This window comes from Nymphaea colorata, chromosome 1 (genome assembly GCF_008831285.2).
Source record: "Nymphaea colorata isolate Beijing-Zhang1983 chromosome 1, ASM883128v2, whole genome shotgun sequence".
Classification (NCBI taxonomy): domain Eukaryota; kingdom Viridiplantae; phylum Streptophyta; class Magnoliopsida; order Nymphaeales; family Nymphaeaceae; genus Nymphaea; species Nymphaea colorata.
The window spans coordinates 28,332,208-28,352,757 of record NC_045138.2 but is presented as its reverse complement, the minus strand read 5'-3'; the positions used below and the strand labels follow the sequence as shown (position 1 = coordinate 28,352,757).

The 20,550-nt window shown below is 42.1% G+C and overlaps 2 protein-coding genes across 2 annotated transcripts; one reads left to right on the top strand and one right to left on the bottom strand.

Annotated features, from left to right (window-relative positions):
* The first annotated feature begins 1,162 nt into the window (after positions 1-1,162).
* On the top strand, positions 1,163-15,175 carry LOC116247364 (probable glutamate carboxypeptidase LAMP1). The gene is made up of 12 exons (XM_031619527.2): positions 1,163-2,167; positions 6,989-7,056; positions 9,409-9,490; positions 9,948-10,040; positions 10,459-10,611; positions 10,919-10,987; positions 11,256-11,343; positions 11,542-11,625; positions 12,258-12,346; positions 14,286-14,399; positions 14,487-14,630; positions 14,803-15,175. The coding sequence occupies exons 1-12, from the start codon at positions 1,208-1,210 to the stop codon at positions 14,983-14,985; spliced, it is 2,127 nt and encodes a 708-aa protein (XP_031475387.1). The 5' UTR covers positions 1,163-1,207; the 3' UTR covers positions 14,986-15,175.
* An 85-nt stretch (positions 15,176-15,260) lies between these two features.
* Positions 15,261-18,621, bottom strand: LOC116252499 (uncharacterized). Its single transcript, XM_031626811.2, has 2 exons — positions 17,808-18,621; positions 15,261-16,250 (listed from the first exon to the last, which is right to left on the bottom strand). The coding sequence occupies exons 1-2, from the start codon at positions 18,458-18,460 to the stop codon at positions 15,572-15,574; spliced, it is 1,332 nt and encodes a 443-aa protein (XP_031482671.1). The 5' UTR covers positions 18,461-18,621; the 3' UTR covers positions 15,261-15,571.
* Positions 18,622-20,550: the final 1,929 nt, after the last annotated feature.

The following is a 20,550-nucleotide window of genomic DNA, read 5'->3' as shown; positions in this document are numbered from 1 at the left end:
GCAAGCTATCGCAAATCCTGACAACGAGAATCTAGCGATAAGTTTAAAAAGAAGAATGAAAAACTTACAATGACACTGCCAACAAATCAGCGTATAACTAGCAGATGCTCTTTTTTTTTTTTTTTTTTTTTTTTTTTGAAGTTTTTCATTTAACCGCCTGAACTGAACCATGAGAGAGTGCATTAGAAAAAAATTACTTTTTAGTTTCTTCTCAAATGAAATATTACTATTTTACGTTTACTTTTTAGTTTCTCCTTTAATGAAATATTACTATTTCTGAGCGGTCGGTTGCTAATCACTAGTCACAAACATACTAAATACTAAAAGTTTATTAAAAATATTAATTGAAACTACTTGGTCGCTTAAGTCCCCACCTCAAAACCTTTTATAGAAATTAACTAAGCCCACCTTCTTTCCCAGCAACTTCCTCTAAGCACGCTGCCTTCACGTTCGGATTGATCACCGCCACGAGCTTTTTTTATTCGGCGACGCTTCGCCGGAAAACCATTTGAGCGGTGAAGCGGATGGGCATAAAAAGGTGAGCAGGAAAGGCTGCTAGTGGGGAGAAGCATATGAGAGTCAATCCCGACAAAAAACCGAGTAGATGCTCCTCGAGGATCAGTCTTCTCCGTCGAGGTCCTGTCGGAAAATGTTTCATCGCCAAAATAGATAAAAACCGTTCACTAATCAGTGACATTGTATCGGTAACGACCTGCGAGAGGGTTCGGATGCTTGCAAGTTGCAACAATCTGAGCACGTAAATGGTGACAGAGTCGAACCAGATAAAATGATGAAAGCAAGAAACAGGCCGTCGAAAATGATAGCAGCAGAGAGCCGGAAACATTGTTCTCACGCCAGACATGGGCGCTTTCCGGCGAGCGTGACCGGTGAACAGACCAGAACTTTTACAGGGATGCATCGAAAGGAAATGATAGAGAGAGAGAGAGAGAGAGGATTAAATTAAAAATATAATTTCTTGGCTCACGCAGTTAAGTAAAAAATTTCCTTTTCCAGCACCATGTTCGCCCTGCAATTCTATTTCTAAGAGCTCGCTGTTTAAAATATCGCCATCCGAAATGACTAGTCCATCCTAATTCCAAAGTCCCAAAGTACTAAAATACCCCTCCATGAGCAATATAACTCGTCCGCCACCTCCTCCCTTCCCCGCTTCCAAACGTAAGCCAAACCGCCACGACGATCGCCAGAAATGACGAAAGTGTCCCGGTGGAAGTCTTTCATTTCCCTTGCCGTGGCCGTCCTCCTCCCCTTCGCCACCACCTTCCTACCGGCGCCTCCCAGGAATGACTTCCACTCCCTTTTCCTTTCCTCCGCCGCTCCTCCGGCCTCCAACACCACAGTCTCCGATCACCTCCGCCGCCTGACAGCCCGCCCCCACGTCTCCGGCTCGCCAGCAGACGCCCTCGTCGCTCGGTACGTCAGCGACGTCCTATCCTCGGCGGCCCTGCCGACGCACTCCGTCCGCTACGACGTCCTCCTCACTTTCCCCTCCTTCCGCTCCCTGACGCTCTCATCCCCCGAACTCCGCCTTCCCGTCGCCCTCCCGCTCACTCAACTCCATGTTCCCGGTCACCCCTCGCCGTTCTCCGACGAGGTGGTACCCACCTTCCATGCCTACGCCCCCTCGGGCTCTGCCGTGGGTCCCGCCGTCTATGCTAACTACGGCCGACGAGAGGACTTCTCCGCCCTTGCGCGTCTCGGCATCAACGTCTCCCGCTCCGTCGTCGTCGCTCGGTACGGGAAGATACACCGCGGCGACATCGTCAAGAACGCGCACCACGCGGGAGCGGCCGGAGTGGTCATCTACACCGATACGGCGGACTACGGTTCCGAGTCGGACGGGTGGTTCCCGGAGTCGAGATGGATGCCACCAAGCGGAGTACAGGTCGGCACAGTATATAACGGTGCGGGCGATCCGACGACGCCCGGGTGGGCAAGCACCTTGGAAATGGCCGGCGGATGCGAGAGAGCCGGGCCGCCGGAAGGTGCAGTGGCGGATATACCGTCGCTTCCCATCTCCGCGGCGGACGCGGCGATCATCTTGAAGGAGATTGGTGGGCCGGTGGCGGACGAGGCGTGGCACGGTCTATTGGACGTACCGGTTTATCGACTTGGACCGGGTCCGGCAGTTCTCAACCTAACGTATATAGTAAGTGGATTTATATATTTTCCTGATCGTGGACATGCAAGATTCTTTCTTGTTGGTTCTATTTTTTTTGGGGGTGTAATACGGTAGATTATCAACCGTCCGATTTTAGCTGGAACTGAAGATGGACGGACGGTATCTTCGACCCGCCACAAAATCCGGTATAAACCTGATTAGGCATAAATCCGGTTCGGTTTTAGATTGAAGAGGCTAATATCGTTTAGCTTCGACTTCGAGATCAGTAATCTGGATCCGAATTGGGTCCTTTTAGTTAGACACGTAGTCGCTGGGTCGGCTCCAGAGTTTACCTGAATAAGTGTGGATAGTTCCCATGTGGACCAGAAAAATATTGTGTTTCATGACTGGAGAACTAGAAAAGTAGTTCGGGTTCTCATACTAATTACTAACCCGAACACCGAGATAATATCAGGATCTTTTTCAGCAATCGAAACGTTAGAAATTTAACGTGAAGTTGAAGTTTTATTAGTTGCCTAACGCAGAAAATCGTGCCTATTGAGCATTTAGATAATGCGTTATTTTGGTTATTTTATTTTGCCGTTGGATTTTAAGAATCCGGATTCGAAGTTAGCTGCCCACACGGCTCTACCTCCAATTGGTGGGCGGTGGTGAAGGACGGCCGTTGGATTTTTCAACTTGGCGGTTCAGGGTGGCCCCTTGCCGTACCCACTGGCAACTTATGCGGAAAAAGGCCACATTCTTTTCCTTTGGTTTTTGCCTTTTCCGTCTTAAATTTTTGTCACTCCTGATTTTGAAGATATCTCCGGCTGGCGGCGCCTATCCACGTCTCCTTATATATTAAGGACCATATGAATATGTGATGTGCTCCTTAGTAGATGTACACATTAAATGATCTTTCATATATATATATACATATATTTGACTTTTCAAATCACTTGATTCATTAAAGTTATCTGATCTAACATGATGGATAGTCAAAAGAAAAACAAACGAAAAAAGAATGCTAAAAATTTCATACAGTTTCAACTTGTTTTTCTCCGAATCATTCATTTGTGCCTCAACCTTAGTTAGATGGGCAGGTAACTCTAAATAGAGAAAGCCATTATATATATATAAATAAGGGCTCAAAGTTCTCAAGAAAGTTGACACTGCATGGTGGTAATCACACAATACAACATTGCAAAACCAGGCGATAGTGAGAGAGAGAGAGAGGTCAAATTGTGGCTGAGATATTTGTGTTGAAACAACTTTATAGGGGCCCCCAATGTGACAAGATGAAAACTCTAGATTTAGCTAAGGAAAGGCATGGACATAGTTTATCATCCATCGCACGAGATTTGAAGGATAAGACTTAGGGGCCGGGACGACTGCTTATCATTCATTGAATTTGAAAGATAAGATTTTATTAGTAAATGAGAAAAAGGTGTTGGCATTTGCATTTATACTACTTCCAAATTGCCCATACTTTTTTTTTCTCCATCTTTCACTCGAGGAGATGACTGAGAGTTTAGGATATGCTACAAATTCTAATGCTTCTATACCCTTTTCTTATGTCTAAGATTCTCACTCTTGAAGTCTTGTCAAATTTCATCTAATAGAGCCTCAAGAAGACCTCCAAGAAGCATAGAATAGCTTGTCGATTCTTATAGGCACTATGTCTTGTAAGTGATAGGGTGCAATATTACTCACATTGTTGATGCCGAAGCAGCTCAAAATCCCATAGATAAGAGAAATTTGGGAGGCTTTCAGGCCTCTTTTTCCGATGGTGTGGTGTTAATCACCTGAAAATCTCATCCAATAGACGATGGGCAGTAGTCCATAGAATTCAATACCAAATCTCACTCATTAGGCTATGGTTGGTGAATCATTTGTATTGTCTTCCATCTACTGAATATGTAACTGTTTATTGAATGCCCAAATGTTTACTAGATTTTATACATAATATATGTAAGCGCTGTAATGCAGAGCTTAGCTTAAGGCCCACTTGAGCAACTCATAAATGTTGACAATGCACACATCTTTATGAACCCTGCCTTTTTAGCAGTAAAGCCAATAAATTTGGGTTTCTGTTTGCTTATAAATGAGATGAGAACTTGAAATTGATCAATCATGGAGAAAGCAAAGAAGAATGGTTTCCCTTAGTAGCAGGAAAACGTGGTTAAGCCGAGGCAATGTGAAACATGTGTTTTTGGTATACGGTCACTGTATTTTCTCGTAAAGAAAGGTGCTTTTAGGTGGTTGTCCCTAATGGTGTGTTCTTCTTTTTGCAGAAAAAGCTGATACATTTGCATTCATTCAATGATCAAATAGTATATGTGACGCAGAAATAGTGTTAAGTTAAAGAGTTAGGTGTTCTAAATTTGGAGCATGGTTAGATGTGGCCTTTTGGACCACTTGATGATACCATACTCAAATAATGTGGACTTCCTAAAGAGCAGATGATGTGTGGGCTAGCCCTTCTTCATAAACTGCCAAGGGTGCCTTGGATGCTCTTCCATTCGTTCTTCACATGTGGAACCCACCTCTGTTTGTTTTTCTTTTTTCTCCCCACCTTCTGTTTTTGGGGCGCCATGGATGGAACTTGGAAGCTCTGTGTCAGCTTCCAAGGACGTCGAACACCTCCAAGTCACGGGTCAAACACTGGTTCGGCTGAGTCCCAAGAAGAGTTTGGACTTGAGTCGTGTGTGAACCTGATTTGAGTCAAATGTGGTGAGCCATCGCTTTCTCATGCATTTAACTCAAGTTTGTTTGCTTCTTTTCTCTTGTTTTTGGCTTAGGTTGTGACACTTTCCTACCTACTTGTTATTACTTAAAGCCAATTAAGTTGCACTCTTCTCTTATTACTGCTCTTATGTCCAGGTTTTCAAGTCAAATTTGGTGAAAACCATGGAAAAATTTCAAGAATATGCGCCTCTTTGTATATGTGTCTTTCTGAAAAGGATACACTCTCTAGAAGAGAAAGACACTAGTTTGGGCTTTAAAGGAACCATCCTACCCAACAAACTTTCGCCTAGTTTCGACCTTATAAACCTCAGGCTTTTGAACTTATGACATCCAGTGAGATTCAGAAGTTGCACCAACTTACATAAAATCTGAATTGAAATGCAGGCAAATTCCAGGCTAGCAGGTCCAAATCAACATATGAACCATGTTTGGATCATCTTAACAAGCTTACTAGTTCAAGTAGGGAACACAGCGTGATCATTGTAGCTTGATCTTAGTTGCGCTAGATGAAGTGGATTAGTTTTTGAAAAACAGACTGGCTTAGCGTATAGTCTGGGCCTTCATGTAAATCATCTAGACTCTACCAAATTCTCCAAATGTGCTTGTCTAATCAAAATGCAGTGTAAGACAGCCAGAAGACTTGGGGCCCCTGTAACTTCAGAGGAACATGTCTATTTCATGTTGATGCAAATGTGGCTACTCTCAGGGACGTGCTTGTTCTTCCTGTTCCTAGGACGCCAGGAACAGGTTCTTGGCATCCTCAGGGTGGGATCAAACAAGCCCAGTTTCCATTTGCAGACCCTACGGGCATTCCTGCATCCTGTTCCGGGTTCACGTTCATGTTCATGTCCACCAAAATCATGAACACAAGGAACACCTTTTTTCCTTTTTGTTGTACATCTGCCTTTTGCACTGTTGTGACAGTCTCCATACAAATCAAACACGCCGGAGAGAAGCACTGTGTACACGAGGACAAGCTGTCACGCTGTTTTAGAACAAGATGTTTTTGGACAGCCTGTCCCCTTGGCCCTTGCGGTTCAGTCCAGGACAAGAATGTCGATACCACCTGTTCTTAGTTTAGTGGGCTTGCATTTGATGATGTCCTTTAATCACAAAAGATCAAACTGAGAAGGGGGTAAATCTTCCATCTTTATGATTGCCCAGAGGATACAGTCCTCTATATGAATGGCAAGATTTGATGATGATGGTGTTGATTATGACGCATGACGATGACATTGTTTGTTGGCACATGATGGGGAACGCAGGTAATGAATCATGGTTATGTTGGCTGTGCTGCCACGTTGTGCAAAAGGGTATATGTGAATGATGATGTGCTTCCTCATGATGCTGATAGCAATTATGTGACATGATGAGGATGGCGATGTTGACAGTGATTGCATGTGAGGATGATGGGACAACGCGACATGACACGATGTAAGTTGCAGTATTGATGATGTTAACTTGATGGTGGTGGTGGCGGTGGCGGTGGCGGTGTGGTGATAGGGCTAGCTCAGGTTTCATCGAACCACCTTTGCTCTTTCACAAACCTGCTCATGCTTTATTAAGGCCAAGCGTTAACCAGCAATTACTACTGGATGATCTTGTTTTTAAGGATATGTTGGTTATTTTTGTTTTATCTTGAAAATAACAAGTTGAAATTTACTGGAGTTACTATGTTATTCTAGTTCTTATGTATCACTTTATTCTTGAGGATCTGCCGACAAAAATGCACAGAACATCAAAAACAAAAAAGTTCAAGCGAGATCCGTGCTGATAACAGAGGGCCTGGACTGGTAGGCTTGGTTAGTTGGCTGGACCTGTAAAATTTCATGTAGGTTGCATACATGTTGTTCCTTCTAAAAACTTGATCACACTTTCGAGACCAAGAAGTACCTTCTTGAAGAATTTTGTTTTTTTTAGAATCATTCGACTCTGTAGATTTGATCTAGTGGATTCTTTGCACTTCCTCTGTACTGATGCAAGCCAAATGCAGTAGCACCGTATAACATGGCGCTTTCTTCTCACTCATTTTATTTATGCTTCGCTTTGTTATTTGTTCTTTGTAAGCAAGTTTTCTTTTGTATTAATGGTTATACTCTTCATGTTGCTGCAATTTCGCAGGCAAAAGAGAGCATCACGACGATCGAAAATGTTTTCGCTCTGATTCGAGGGACAGAAGAGCCGGACAGGTATATATACCTAGTGCATACAAAATAATGTTCAAACTGAATTTTAACGTGTGCTTAATGCAACAACAATCAGGGAAGTAATTAAATAGTAACTTGGGAGCTCATTAGCACCATATGTTTATGGAACGCTTTTCTCCTTGCCGTTGGTATTTAGCCTGTAGAGCGGTTTTGTCTTGGATCAGCTAGACCAGGGGATCGGGTGATTATAGATACTACATCTCGTTGACGATAATGAGAGTCCTCCAGATGACACCTCAGTGGTTTGCATTTGATATTCATACAAGAACTCATGAAAGCCGTATATTTCTGAGTGGTTTACAAGTGACCAATTACTCATGCTATCTACTTCAAGAAGCTTAAGATTGAGCATCATAGACTATAAGTTGTATGTATTAATGCCTCTGCGAGTCTTGCAAGCAGTATCAGCACAAAGTAGCATCCCCATGACCTTCTGTCAATCTTAGAAATGAAGTTGAATTCCAGGAAAAGGCAGAACATTTTGGCTCTCTGAGAGGCCTTGCATAAGATTGAGAGCACAATTTCCATTTGTTGCCAAAACTTGGTACAACCATGTCTCAATATGAGACAGATTTACAATAAATTTCATTTGGCAATGGTACTGTAATGTGGTATAGGGCGGCCGACTTCAAACTCTATTTTGGCGTTTTAATAGCGCTTCAGATCCAACAGCTGTAGCAAAGCTGGAAAGTGACGCTTCCTGACAGCAAAACCTATTCAAGGTGCAAAAAAGCACCTCCACACATAGACTTAGCTACTCATCAATTTTTTATACCTTCATTGTGTTGACTTGTGCAAACTGAAAGGACAAAAGACTCCATCTTGAACTTGTGTGGAAATAGATATCTGATGGTCCTGATGATACTGCTTTCTAGCTTTATCTTCAGTATCTTCCAGATGTGCAGAGTTTTATGCTCCCCTTTATCTTCAGTGTCTTCCAGATGTGCAGAGTTTTATGCTCCCCAATAGCCAAAGGGAACTGATGGCTGTCACATTCAGGTAGCCTAATCACCATATCTAACCACGGACAAGAGAGGCATAAAAGCAATTAGTGGATTAGAGCAAAAGATTGAATTGACGGTTCAAATTATTTAACCTCTCGCCGCAAGCTACAGTAGAAGGAAGACCCCTCCTTTTGAGTCATGGCCTCACGTAGACATGCATAATCCAGCTATTCAAACATTTCTGTATTAGCAAGTGCACAAAATGTGCATGAACCGAAGAAAATTAATAAAGTGGAGTCAGTTTTTAGTATTAAAAGAAATGCATATACCTAATTCTGACTGAGTTTCAAGACATGCTGAATTTGTACGCTGGACAGTTGTTCCTGTCACATGGTGATGACAAAGGAGAAAACCCAAGATCAGCGTCGTGCTAGGCTGTGGGAGTAGATGCTTTCTAGATGGAAATTAAATTGCATGATAAGATCCAATAATCATATTGCAAATGGTTAGATCACACTTGTCATATTAGCTGGTAGATTAGATTGCTTGTCATGCTTGCTGATTTTTCCATCCTCACTTTAAGTTCTATAGTGAATGGTAAAATTAAATAAGAGTTTTGGCCAAATCATTTGAGTGCAACATTTGATTGGAAGGAAAAGTTTTCCCATTACCCCATTAAGCTTTATCTTCAATTCTTTGGCTAGACTCTTGATCCCTTGGTTCCTATGGACTGCATTAGTTTTCCAACTAGCGGCTTGGGGAGCAAATATGCCATTTTTAGCATAACCTAATTATTGTGATGATGATGCCAGAAAAGCAGAAGACCTTATATCAAATTATCAATGGGGAAAAACAAAGAAATAGTAGCGAAATCAAATGGCTAAGTACGGCAAGGTTGGCATTATCACAAAAGTCCAGGAGGGAAATAGATTTATGAATGACATAAACCGGAGCAAGGCTGAATCTTACTGCTACACTGATGAAACCTTAGTAGCGGTAGGAAGTATTAACCAGGAAAATGCATTGTCCAAATGATTAATCATACTGTGGTACTGGTGGTGAAATTCCTGATGAGAGAGAAATATGTTTTCTTCTTCATCACGTCATTCACGCATAGAAGTGACATTATGAAAGGATGAGCACTAATTTTATCTGTACCTGCAGATCCTTGTGTCTGAATTCCAGTTACATTATGTTTAGATATTACCCTTATCTTAAACAAATTTTTTCTATGGGGAAGACATTTATATTTTAGCTAAGAATCTGGAAATAAAAGAAAATTTTCATATTCTGTTGTTAGCATTTACATAGAAGATAGCTGGTAGGAATTGGGCATATTCTTGGAAAAGGTCACACCCTCTTATAAATTTTGGACATGTTTGATATACAGGTACGTTATATTGGGAAACCATAGAGATGCTTGGACATATGGCGCAGTTGATCCCAATAGTGGTACTGCTACCTTGCTTGAGGTAAAGCCCATTGAATCTTGACGCTGTTTCATTTTTTACTGGATATGGTTTCTAGCTGCAAAGGTACAAGTTAAAGGGACATTGCTGATTTCAATCAAACTTTGGAAAACGAAAATGACCAATACAGGTACTTGGTTTCTGTGTTTTGTTCAAAGACACGGTTTAAGTGAATCATCATCTTCTGTGTTGTGCGTAGCAAGGCTAAGACAGTCTGTCTCTACTCTTTCAGAAATGAGATACATATACTTGATTAACAGAAGACAAGCCAATTTTACTGCACAAAATTTGTTTCTTTGGAAGTGAAAATTGTGAGAAATTTTAGATGCAGATGCATCTAACATGTGCTTTTCTGTTTAATTCTTTAAATCAGGCTTTATTTTATTGGTTTTGGACTTCAATCAGATTGACTTGGCTGACTGATTAGTCTAAGTTGTAATGATTTTGCATGTCGTTCCAGATTAGTGGGAGGCTGGAAAAACTGATGAAGCGAGGTTGGAAGCCTAGAAGAAGCATTATCTTGTGTAATTGGGACGCAGAGGAGTATGGATTGGTAATTGATACTTCATTGAGTTAAGGTTTAGCGAACAGTTCAAGCATTATTTCTCCAAATTCAAAAGCAAAGGATCTCAAAGGAAAAAAAAAAATTCCCCAAGTATCTACTTCGGAAATGTTAGGCATGTTTGCTTGCAAGTTATATCAGCAAAATCCAATGAAGAAAAAGTCTTCAACATTTTTGAAAAGAAAAAGTCTTCAAAGAGAGATTGAATATTTCAGAATGATGTACAAATGTCATGATACCATGAAAATATCATGATATTTTGAAGGCAGGATCATTTCAAAACTAGTATGAAAAGGACAGAAAAAGAAGGATGGGGCCATATCTCAAATCAGGACAGAAATTGAATTTGATGTTTTTCCTTGTGAGAATTCTTATCCATCTTACTCCTGAATCGTGGACATTGTTTCAGATCGGATCAACAGAGTGGGTTGAAGAGAACAGAGAGGTACTGAGATCAAAGGCTATTGCGTATCTAAATGTAGACATTGCAGTCGCCGGACCAGGCTTCCATGCTTATGCAACCCCCCAGCTAGATGACATCCTCAAGCAAGTCACGCAACAGGTGAGCTTCTTAGATCCACTGGATCAGATCTGGTTGAGTCATTATGACCTGACCCAGTTCCCGCATCAACCAAGAGAAGGTCTAGTTAGTCTCTTTGAACTGGGGAAAGGAAAATTATGCATGTGGATCCAGGTCAGAGTCCAGATCCAATTTATGGACTGGAACTGGTAACACGTGCCTGTCATTCCCTAGTTTTAGAATTTCGCACTAGCTTTGGTGCTGGGATCAAATCCATATTGCTACCAAAACCATGATTGGTGATAGGTCTAAAGGTCATATGACCGTTTCTGTTTTTGGTATTTTGCAGGTTGAAGATCCAGATAACTCTTCAAGAACTGTTTACGACGCATGGATAGATTCTGGGGACACTCCGCTTGTAAGATACCATTTTGTAAAGATTTGGTGGACCATGTCTATAACTGTCTTCAAGAGAATTTTACGGAAATAAACAACTAGATCCAATCTTGTGTCTGTGGATATATATATATATATATATATATATATTGACACACACACACACACACAGTTATGTGCTTATGTATGTATGTACGTATAGCTCAGATTAGTCTGAGATACCAGATATTTGTCTCGCAAAGTCTAAGAAGATCCTTTTTTGTGCATTTCTAACTGGTGTGGCCTTGCAGATTGGGAGATTAGGTGGCGGTGGCTCGGACTATGCTCCTTTTGTGCAACATGTTGGTGTTCCAGCTGTAGATATGTTCTTTGGAGGAGGTCTGTCTCTTTGTCTCATGCTTGTAGTGTGCAGGCATGCATTCACGCACTCACAAACACATAGTTAAAATATTAATGGCCAAGTTCACAAATTCGGTGTTTCTATAATTCAAATTGCTTTGATGCATTGCTAGCAAATTATATCTCATTCAGAGAATTAATATACTGCTCTTGTTCTTTCTTTCTTCCTTTTCTTAGGATACCCTGTGTATCACTCCATTTATGATGACTATCAGTGGATGGAGAAATTTGGGGATCCAATGTTCAGGAGACATGTAGCAGGTACATCAGCCAAGTTAGCGGCAGAAATTGCGATGACCAGCTTTCTTGTATATTGTTTTGTTGTCGTGGCACTCCATTTGACAGGTTGAAATTTTAAAAAGTTTTCCAAGATCAAGCTTTTCATTTCACAAGTTTTTTTTAAAATAAGAAATTCCGGAGTGAATTGCTTAACCTTTGAAAAATCATAATTCTAATGGAATACTGTGTTAAAAGTCACAAAAAAGAATCCCTTTTACAGCTAACTTCTAAAGGCTGACAATCCTACTTTGCCGTACGTGATTAGTAATGTTGTAAAATTGATTTCGTTATTGCTTTTTAAATGGATATCAACCAGATTTTTTGTCTGTTAGACCTAATATTTTATCTTCACATACCCAAGATTAAGGGAACAAGATGTTGGAAAGATAAATTATCTGCCAAAGTAAAATATGCATAGAAAAGTTTATAGGATGCATCCATTACTACCATGCATGGAACAGGTTTTCGTGCTAAATTTAGCTAAGAACAGTTTTTCATCCTTCATGTTTTTCCTCTTTATTCCATTTTGAACCCAGATCTGAATTGACACAGTCTTGCGTGTATCCATGCTACTGAAGTATGGTTTTAATCTGTTCTTTTTTTGTACTTCTAAGCTGCCAGCATTTGGGGATTACTTGCACTACGGCTAGCAGATGACAAGATATTGCCCTTCAATTATCTATCTTATGCCACTGAACTACAGGTGAAATAACTTTTCTTGCTTCATTGCGGCTTATTTTCTCTTTCATGGGCAATATGCCTTTTTTTTTTCTCTTTTGGTTATAAGAAACTAATCATATGTGATTGCATGTACGCATATGTCCACACACATATGCGGCCATCCAGGCACACGAATGTTGGGATATGCATGTTAAGCAATCTTTTTTATCTCTTACTTCTTCAGCCTCATAAAAGATAAAGTTGCCTAGACTTGGACCACAAACACGGTAAAGATGGAACACCTTCCATAATTCCAAGATATTCTATCCAAAGTAATCACTCAAATTAAAGTAACTGAAAAGATAAAAACCTGACACTGAAGAGATAAAAATCTAACAATCTTCTCTTAGAAAATTGTTACTTTGGCATGGGGAACCAAATTTTATTGCGCAAAAATGTATAATATTAAAGTCGGTGGCTATGATGGAACAAAGAGAAAAGCTCTAATATGACAAATTCAAGCTAGAGATTATGCCGCGGAAGCGACTAGAGCCGTTAGAATGAACAAATTGGTAAGTCATGCTCTAAGGACCAGCATCGCAGTCAAGAGTTGTCCTATCTTTAGGTTAGGCCGGCTATAGATTAGCTAACAGATGTCCCAATATAGGAATAAGGCTAGGTTTTTCGTCTACATAAGACTTGTATATATTTGATATACTGCTATAACTACAAATATCTATCAGGAACTCTTGTATCGAATGATTCACTATTGCTTGTTGCAGATGATGAAAGGGAAGTTTCACGTATAGCACCCGATTGCTGACAAAAAGCACCATAGTTATCCTTTTCTTGAGGATCGATCTAATTAGAGAGGAAAAGTCTTAAGAGGTGGGTCCTGTGCTGTTGGATAAGATGGATGTGGACGTGCTTCTATAGTTAGTATTATGGCATATACTCCATTGAATGATTCCACCTTACACGCTTTCAAGTTAAGAAGTAGTAACACATTGGCTTGATTGGTCTGGAGTGAAGTGCCCTACTTACCCTGCTTTCGTTTTATTAGAATCAAGCTAAAGAACTTGGCAAAGCGATTTAAGTGGCAAAAGAAACTAGTGATTTTCAGTTACAGATCCGAAAGTTTAATCTTTTGTTTACTTTTAGTACATCAGATATTGATAACCTGTCGAGGCGGCAATTTCAGAAACTGAAATTGAAACAAGAATTTGATTATGGGGAGTGCAAAGAGAAAAACAAGACAGGAACGGACTCTAAAGGGTCCAACAAAAATAAGTTACCACACGACTTTAGCTTTAGAAAAAGAGAAGGTAGGCATATTTACTGTTTTTCTTCACCAAATCCTCACAGCCTTTTGGCTGAAATAACACATAGTCAATAACAGAACCTTTGACGATTTGCATGGTAAATTTCATGCCAACAAACCGTAAACTGCAATGCATTTCTGCGAATTCGACGACGGACAAAACCCCCCTTATCAGTGTAGTTGAAGACTGGTAGAAGCTGCTCACCCGTTGAAGTAATTTTATCTGCATCAGAACTATCAAGGTGCCTCTTTCATGAAGAGCGTAGCACTTGTTTACCAAGTTTCTGTAGGAAGCCCAACATGGGATGATCATTCTTCAGTTGAACCTTCTAAGAATCTGTCTGAGGTGCTTGGGATGGCTGGGGCAAGGAAATGGTATAGCTATCAGCCTATCACTTATTCCTGTTTAAACATTACAGTAGCAAACAAACAATATATGGGAACAGCCGAACAGGAACTCTTAATGAACAGAGACATACTCTTTCAGGAGTCAGGCTCTCTGTTCCAACACATGTAATCTTATTTGTAATGTCATTTTATGTGGATAGAATTGGTTGCCACAAACCAGTAAATAAGGTATGAGCTGCACATGCATACACGTGCATGGAAACTGCATACGGTCACCGACACTGACACTGCCAATATGCTTATGTGGATACAGTCAAGTGCTAAGGAACTTGAAGCAGGGGAAATTGACAAGTCAGTGAGCTTTGTCCCGCTATACGAATCCATTGAGAAGCTTAGAAAGTCCGCCGTCGAAATTAACAAGCAGAAGGTGAATTTCATAGCTTCAATCCACTGTGGTACATGTCAAGCTCTATCCTTAATTTGTTTAATGCTTGACACAAAACGGAAAATGTAGGAGTTTGCAAGAGATGCTTGGTTTTCAAAGTGGACTAAGACGCAAACTTTGCCGGTAAGAGACTTGAATGACAGGATGATGATGGCTGAACGTGCTTTCACAGATGCAGACGGGCTCTTCAAAGGACCTTGGTACAAGCATCTGGTAGGTTCCCTCATTTTGGCTTCGGCTGTTACGTTGGAGGCTTTGTTAGTGCCTAATTTACAAGATTCTTGTTTTCAATTTTCAAATTTCAACATTTCGGCATCATTTTGAGATGCTATATTTGAAACCAAGCCCCAAGTTGTACAGTCGCTGATCTGCCTCACCTGTACAGATATATGGGCCATCCAAGCAGGATGATTATGGGTCCAAGTCCTTTCCTGGGATAGATGATGCCATTGAAGAGGCCAAGAATGCAAACTCTCTTGACCCATGGAAGCATGTTCAGCATGAGATTTGGAGAGCTGCCAGAGCCATCACGCAGGCATCACTGGTTCTGAGTGGTGAATTCACATGAATATACGTGTTATTGAATCCATGTTTAATCTTGTTCATTGTTTTTAATTTATCTTCTTGAAACAAGATCAGATATGTAAAACAGAAAACCTCATCCTCCTGAAGAGAGGAACTGAAAGTCAGGATTACGTCAAATGCTAAATTTTATGATATCAAACTCGAGTGAGCAAAGAATGCTTTCGACAATTCAACTCCCACTTTCGCATGTATTGGCTTTGGGAAATGATGTTCGGGATCGGAGATGGAGAACTTGTAATCAAGAGCGTTATTTTCTTGAAATTCTGTGAATTATTTCTCTAGACGTTCTTCCTCCATTGCTGTTCATTGCAATGAGTTTGCAAAGAAGTACAAAGTGAATTTACATTTCTACAGACGTTTCAACATTTCGTTACATCGATACCTCAAGCACGCTTCCGCCTTTGAGAGGAGATATTGAAATCAATGAAACAAAACCAAAACCAGAAAATTTGATCCAATTGTGAAAGAAAATTAAACTGCTTTCCCTGATTGTACAGACATAGCAGCTGACCAAATCTCGAGTTGAGATTTGTATCCAGAAGAGAGCTCTGTCCTCAATGACGTGTGGCCTAAAAACTGCTCTCATGCTGCCCAATTCGAAGCTCCTTCCTCAACTTGTGTGAGAACAGTCGGCAGGCATCCATGCTCAGGTCGACAGCAGCAGATAAAGCAACAAACACGGCTGCATCAGCAATGCATTTCACATGCTTTAATCCAATCTGTACATGAGGCTTGCTGCATTTGCCTTCCCCTTCTACGGTTGAAACCATAACGAAGCCTTTGTAACTGGAAGCAGTCTCGCCATTGTATCTTGGACTCGAAACTGGTGAATGCACGGACCGGTCGCCTCTACCTGTGGTAGTATCAATCAGAAACCTGCCACCCTTCTTGGTGCTAATGCTGGACTCTGCAACTACTGTGCCACTGTTGAGCTCAAACCTATAACCAAGTGCCTCACTGCTCCCTCTCTCCCGCCAAGCTTCGAGCCGGCCCCATGGTTTCCAACCTTCCCCTGCATACCCATTGGGCCTAAGGATTAGCCATGCCCCTGGGTTGAGCCGGCTAACCCGGTCTGAACCAGGAGATGCAACAAAAGGTGTGACCATGGAGGCAGCTGCTACAGGTGAACCAGAGAGGTCATGTATGACAATCATCCAACCTTTTCTTTCTTTGCCAGGCCTTTCCCTTTCACTTCCGAATGATCTGATAGACCAAATTCTGCTGCCTCCCGGATCTGACCGCAGAGAGCTATTCCGATGTAGAGACACGAGCAAGAAACAGAGGTTCATCAGAGACATACAAGCTCTTTGTAAAAAATGTGATCGATGGAAAAAACTTGTTTAAAGAAATCTTTGGAATTTGGCCGAGGGCAAGAAAGCTTTTCTGTTTCCTGAATCAGACAATGCATTTCATTTACACGATCACCCACTAACATTCCATACCATTGACAAACTCTTTTCAGGCATGCTTCAAACCATGCCTAATGTATAATTTTATTGCCTAAATTCATGTTTTTAAAAGCCTGGAGTCAAATAATACGCCAGAACGGAATCTCTAGCGCAGGTCATGCCAATGAACATGCGAACTCGTTTCATGTGTCCCAGTTAGATAAGCCTTGAAGCCCCAAATTTAATATGAACTGGGATAACCCGTCTTCTTAACAGTTTCTAGAACCTGTTTTTTGTGTTTGGACGGCAAGGCAAAAATTATGTTTTCTGCATTTATTTGAAAATATCGTTGGGTAGAATTTGGGTTTTTCATCGCTCACATATACCTTAAACATGCAAAATTCTTAGGCGACTATGGTGATATCCAGAATCACTCATGGCCATCGATTTGAATCAGTACATATAAAACAAAGGAAAAAAGAGGTGAACTAATACTACATGACATGACATAAATGCCTATTATTATTTTTTATATTGTTTTCCCTTAACTGTCAATTTTCGTTCTGAAATGGCTAGGTGGTTTGAAAATGCCACCATTCAAACTGTCATATATATTCACCGATACGCACGATGTCGATAACATGCATGGGGGCGCCTGTGCGGATTGAAAAATTATTTAGGTACTGCCATGAAAATGCCATTACGGATGGTCCCCTGCCCAATGTCGCGACCAATTGGTGCTGACGGGCTGGCAATTTTATTTAGTTATATTATATTATATATATATATATATATATTGAAAAAAAGCTCTAATATTTTTTCATCAAACGAGGGGCTCGTTTTCTTCTCATACGATTATGCTGCTTGAGTGACCTGCTTCTTTACACGATCCGGCGTGATAAGGCCTCAAATTCCAAACAGGAACTGCAATCACGATGGACGAGACCAAGGCATGACCAAGTTCATAAATTTGCAAAACTCCGTTGTATGGCCAGGCATCCGCGAAACGGGACCATGTTCATGAACTTTGTCAGCGTTTTCCAAGCAAAACTATTAATGGTCTACAAGCCAAACGCACGTCACACCACGAATATCGCGGTATTCATCATGGCTTATGGCAATAATTTCGGAACGTGAGATCATCTAAAACTGTTCCTAGCTTCCAAACAGAATGTTTCAAGATCAAGTTATGCCAAATTGCCGGACTTTTGCTTAGCAAGAAGATCACGATGCTGAGATTTGAAAAGCGCTGCTGCGAATCTAACGCAGCATGAAAACATCACCGTCAAGCCGGCGGTCTAAAGAATTGACAAAAGTACCCTTGCCCCAGCGGCTGGCGGAAAAGCGAAGGCCGTCCAGAAAGGACCCGAAATATCAGGGAAAATAATATGAAGCAAGAACAGGAAGAGAAGCTCACCGAGATCTCGAATTCCTGTCGGCGCTGAACTTGCAGCTGAAGACCGGCTGCCGGATGTTGCCCTGGATTTGGAACACGACGGGGCTGCATTCCGGTTCGCCGCCGAACTGAAAGACGAACTGGGGGTCCGGTTCGGCTCGGACCACCAGGTGCAGTTGAGATAACTCCTCCTCCTCCTCCTGCTCCTCCTTTCCCTCCGCCGCCGCCTTCCCGCCTTTTCCGATCTTCACCCAACCGCTCTTGAACACGCGAGGCCGCTCCCCCACTCCCTCCAGCTCCATTTCCACCCACGTGTGTCCCACCAACTTCCCCGTCCCCGGCCCTCCGCACGTGCCGCTTCTCCTGCCGGTGAAGACGGAGATGCGGAGCCAGGCGGATCCCGATGATCGCAGCCACCCCCGGCTGGCGAGTCGCCGGAGGTCGGCCTCTTCGAAGTGGAAGCCGGCGGCCAACGCCCCCGGGTCCGGCGGGGGAGTGTCCGGAGAGACGAGCGGGACCGTCGCCATCTGCGTTGGGAGACCACGAAGACGGATCTCGCAGTAGCACGGCGGCGTGGCCGACGGATGGATTCCGGAGCGCGACGGCCTCAGGGTGGCCGGCATTTTAAGGGCGAGGCCAGATACGGTGATGCGCACAAACCTGCACGGGTCCATGGCTCTTGTGGCGAATTCTCCTCCTCCTTCCTGCTACCTATTCCGGCGCCGGATTAATTCGTCCGATCAGGGTCCTACTCCTTCCCACCTCCCGATCGAGTTCCGGTCCTCCGAAGCGCTTCTTGTATAGAAGGAGACCGGGGGAAGAGAAGCCCTGACACCCGCCTTGTGGGGTCCCTGACCCGTCTACCATTTTCCCGTGGGCCCCGCCGGTGACCTGTTCCGGCAGCCAGGCTGCAACCATCTCTCTCGACTGTCTCCGTCTGACGTGGTTACGTTGAATATAGTTGACGTGGCACCTGTGAGCCGGAGAGCCTCAGGCCGTGAGCGCCCACTGGTCCGGTTTGCTTATCCATTTGACCCGATCCGGTTCACTGTAGCGGACCTCATGGATGAGTAGGAGTTCACTATGCTTCAACTTGCATGTCGACGACTCTTTTGTTATAGCATAAAGATTTAAGAACTGACTGCCTACAACCTTCTCAAAAACCGTTAAAGCAACCTTCATGCACACCCAAACAAAATTGCAAAATGGATTTGAATTTCTTAGGTTCTAATTGAGTGGATGTGAACTCCAATCTAGGTGCTTAACAGTCCACCTTCAATGTTCAAACCCAGTTCCATGTTAGACTTTGACTGACAACTCATATTGTATTTCTCTCTAAAGGGACCTACACCACCCATATTTTAAAGGGCCCCAACCCACAAACAAAGCACCAAAAGGATGGGTTCTGAGCTCACACCCAGCTCACACCACGCCAACGACCTACCTTGCCCGGACCCAGGCGGCCCGATTAAATAGAACATCCGGTTTTGTCAGCTATCCTTGACCCACCTCGACCTGTGGGAGTGGTGGAATCGAGCCCACTGGGGACACGGTTTGTTCAACTTTAGCCAATGCTTTATACTCTTTGGGGAATTTGAACTTTTTCTAGACCTACCAATTGGTTGTTCTGAATGCAGTAGAACTTTGCCGATGTGACAAGAAAACTCATGGTTTACCAAATAAGGATCTTATGCCAGAAATAGGATCCAGCCTTTTTTATTCTAACTCTCAAAAGGTCTCATCTTAATGTATTGGATGTCGAAGAATCTTGAAGATTTTTAAACTTACATCAAATCGGTGCATCAGTCAATTCAAAAAGATTCAATGGTAAAATGATTTCGTTTAATTATTTTAAAAAAATATTTAAAATTTTTTGTAGTTTTTATTTAAAAAAAAGACATTTTTTTTTTCATCCACCAATTAATTGAAATGGGCAGCCTATCACCCCGGCAATGAATCTGCACACTAAAGGGGATTGGAGTAGAGCTGCACAACAAGTCCAACCAACTCGACCTCGAGTTCAAAATGTAAGTTTGAAATGTTAAATAAGTTGAGTTGTAAGAACTGAACTCGGCTCAGAATAACAAATTAATGTGTTCATAGACTTAAACGAGTTAACAAGTTAAAAAAAAATGAGACATGATTAAGATAAACAAGTTAAATGAGTCGAGTTTGAACCCGATGTTGGATCAAGTCGAGCTTGAGCTTGTTCTATTGAGTTTAAGTTTGAGTTTTCTTAGTCGCGTCGAACTCGAGCTCAACTAGGTTCGTGTGCAGCCCAAATTCGAGCTGGACTAGGCTCGTGTGCAGCCCTAGATTTGGGTAATGAAAGGCAAATCTAATCTAATATAATCTAATCTAACCCGGCCATGGCGTGCAGGATCACCAATGATTGACCTCAATCCAGCTCTTGTGGGGGCAGCCGGGCAGATCAAGGAGCTGCCCGCGAGCGGCTCCGCCGAACTCCAACTCGGGTTCAGCCCGAATCATGTTCATCGCATATTATTATAACTTTGCTACTACGTTCACTACTTAATAATTAAATTTTGCCATCAAGTGCAGCTTTTGAATAATTAAATATGACTAAACCGCATTTGGCTCGTTATTTTTTAAAGAACAATTGCCTCTTTGTAAAGTTATTTATAACTTGATATTTACATTTTTTAATTGCAACGGAATAGATGCCAATGATGCGAAATGAGTTGTCCAGTTAGACGAAAAGTGGAGATGGTTTGGTTGGTAGTGATTTTTTAAATAGATGGTG